Source organism: Poecilia latipinna, unplaced genomic scaffold, assembly GCF_001443285.1.
Source record: "Poecilia latipinna isolate Pla-1442-1.1 unplaced genomic scaffold, P_latipinna-1.0 Scaffold7882, whole genome shotgun sequence".
NCBI classification, from domain to species: domain Eukaryota; kingdom Metazoa; phylum Chordata; class Actinopteri; order Cyprinodontiformes; family Poeciliidae; genus Poecilia; species Poecilia latipinna.
The window spans coordinates 1-1,514 of NW_015120498.1; the positions used below are offsets into that span (position 1 = coordinate 1).

The 1,514-nt window shown below is 39.8% G+C and overlaps 1 protein-coding gene across 1 annotated transcript; it reads left to right on the forward strand.

Annotated features, from left to right (window-relative positions):
• Positions 1-6: 6 nt before the first annotated feature.
• Positions 7-1,485, forward strand: LOC106944297 (dehydrogenase/reductase SDR family member 13-like; the record flags this gene model as incomplete). Its single annotated transcript, XM_015027466.1, has 2 exons — positions 7-100; positions 921-1,485. Coding segments are annotated over 2 exons (351 nt in total), but the record flags the coding sequence as incomplete, so codon positions are not given.
• Positions 1,486-1,514: the final 29 nt, after the last annotated feature.

Sequence of the window (1,514 nt, forward strand, 5' to 3'; positions counted from 1 at the left end):
GGAATCTATGGCGACAGTAAGCTGTGCAACGTTCTCTTCACTCACGAGCTCGCCAAGAGACTGAAGGGAACCAAGGTCACTTGCTACTCCCTCCATCCAGGTAAGAACCAATGCAAGCGGGTTGTGTTTACCACAAACGGTGGATCTCAAAGACTACATTCACACTCCAGACTGAAGTGACCCAAATTCAATATTTTGTGGAATTTTGTTTGGCGTGGTCGTTCATATTTCAAAATATATGTGATTTGTAAATGATCTTTATTGTGAACTGCAAACAATCTAAAAGTGACCCGCATCTAAAAATCTTAAAAGAAAATCACACACCTGTCCACAAGCCAGGACATGTCTTGTGGACATAGAGGATGTGGAATGTAGATAAACTCATTCAGAAGAATAATAATATCAGCTTACCAATGTACCTACTTCCTCAACTCGACTGTTTTATATTGGATTAGTGACATTCAGAGTCACCTATAGAGTTATATAATCACCTATAGAGTTCAGTACAAGTGGTACATGCAGATTTTTATTTTTTAATGAAAGGATGTAGGAAACCTGGTTTCAGATTTGATCACAGTTTTTGAAGTCGCAATAAAATAGTTAAATATACATTTATACCAGAAAGTTGTGGCAATGAATTGGAAAAGTTATTGACTTGTTGCTATAGCTGTCTTTTCGGCAATCCTTCCAAACAAGCCATGTTGTTAATTTTGCAGATTTTGTCTGACCTCAAGTTAATCATTTCTTACTTACTTGAATGATTTCCACTGCTGTCAAGTACTAAGAAACAAAAGTGCTTCAAATTACATACTGTAGAACATGACCATACAACTTCTAGCCACACAGGAATCAACAAAGAAGAGCCTCAGTTGTTTACTTTGAAAGACCAGGTAACCACAAAAGACTTTGTGTTCTCATAGGGGGCATCAAGACTGAGCTGGCCAGGAATGCAGACTCGACCGTTCAGATGATTCTATCGAACCTTGGAATGTTTTTCTTCAAGACCCCGCTCCAGGGAAGCCAAACCACGCTGCACTGCGCCCTGCAGGAGGGCATCGAACACCTCAGTGGGCGCTACTTCTCCAACTGCACCGTGAGAAACGTCTTCGCCAAGGCTAGGGACGATGCCGCCTCAAAGAAGCTGTGGGAGATCAGCGAGAGGTTCTGTGGCATCTAAAGTGCGTTTTATTGCTCTTTAACTAATGTTATAAATTTTAGCTGAGATTTATTTCAAGCAGACTTTAAACCAAGCTCTCCACAAGTAGTTTGTTTCCTCTAGAGAGAGGAGCTCTTGAATGACAAATATGACATGAACGTAAACCTTACATTTAGAAGTCAAGCCAGCATTGGTTTTATTATATGCACTTCTGTTTGCACTGTTAAGTGGGTATTGTACGAAGAGACTGTAAGCACTATTTTGTAGGAATCTCGTCAGTTCCCTTAATTACTTATCCTGGAAGAGTAAAAATAAAAGTTTTAAATCAACCTGTGGATGGTAGGGCTGTGTAATAATT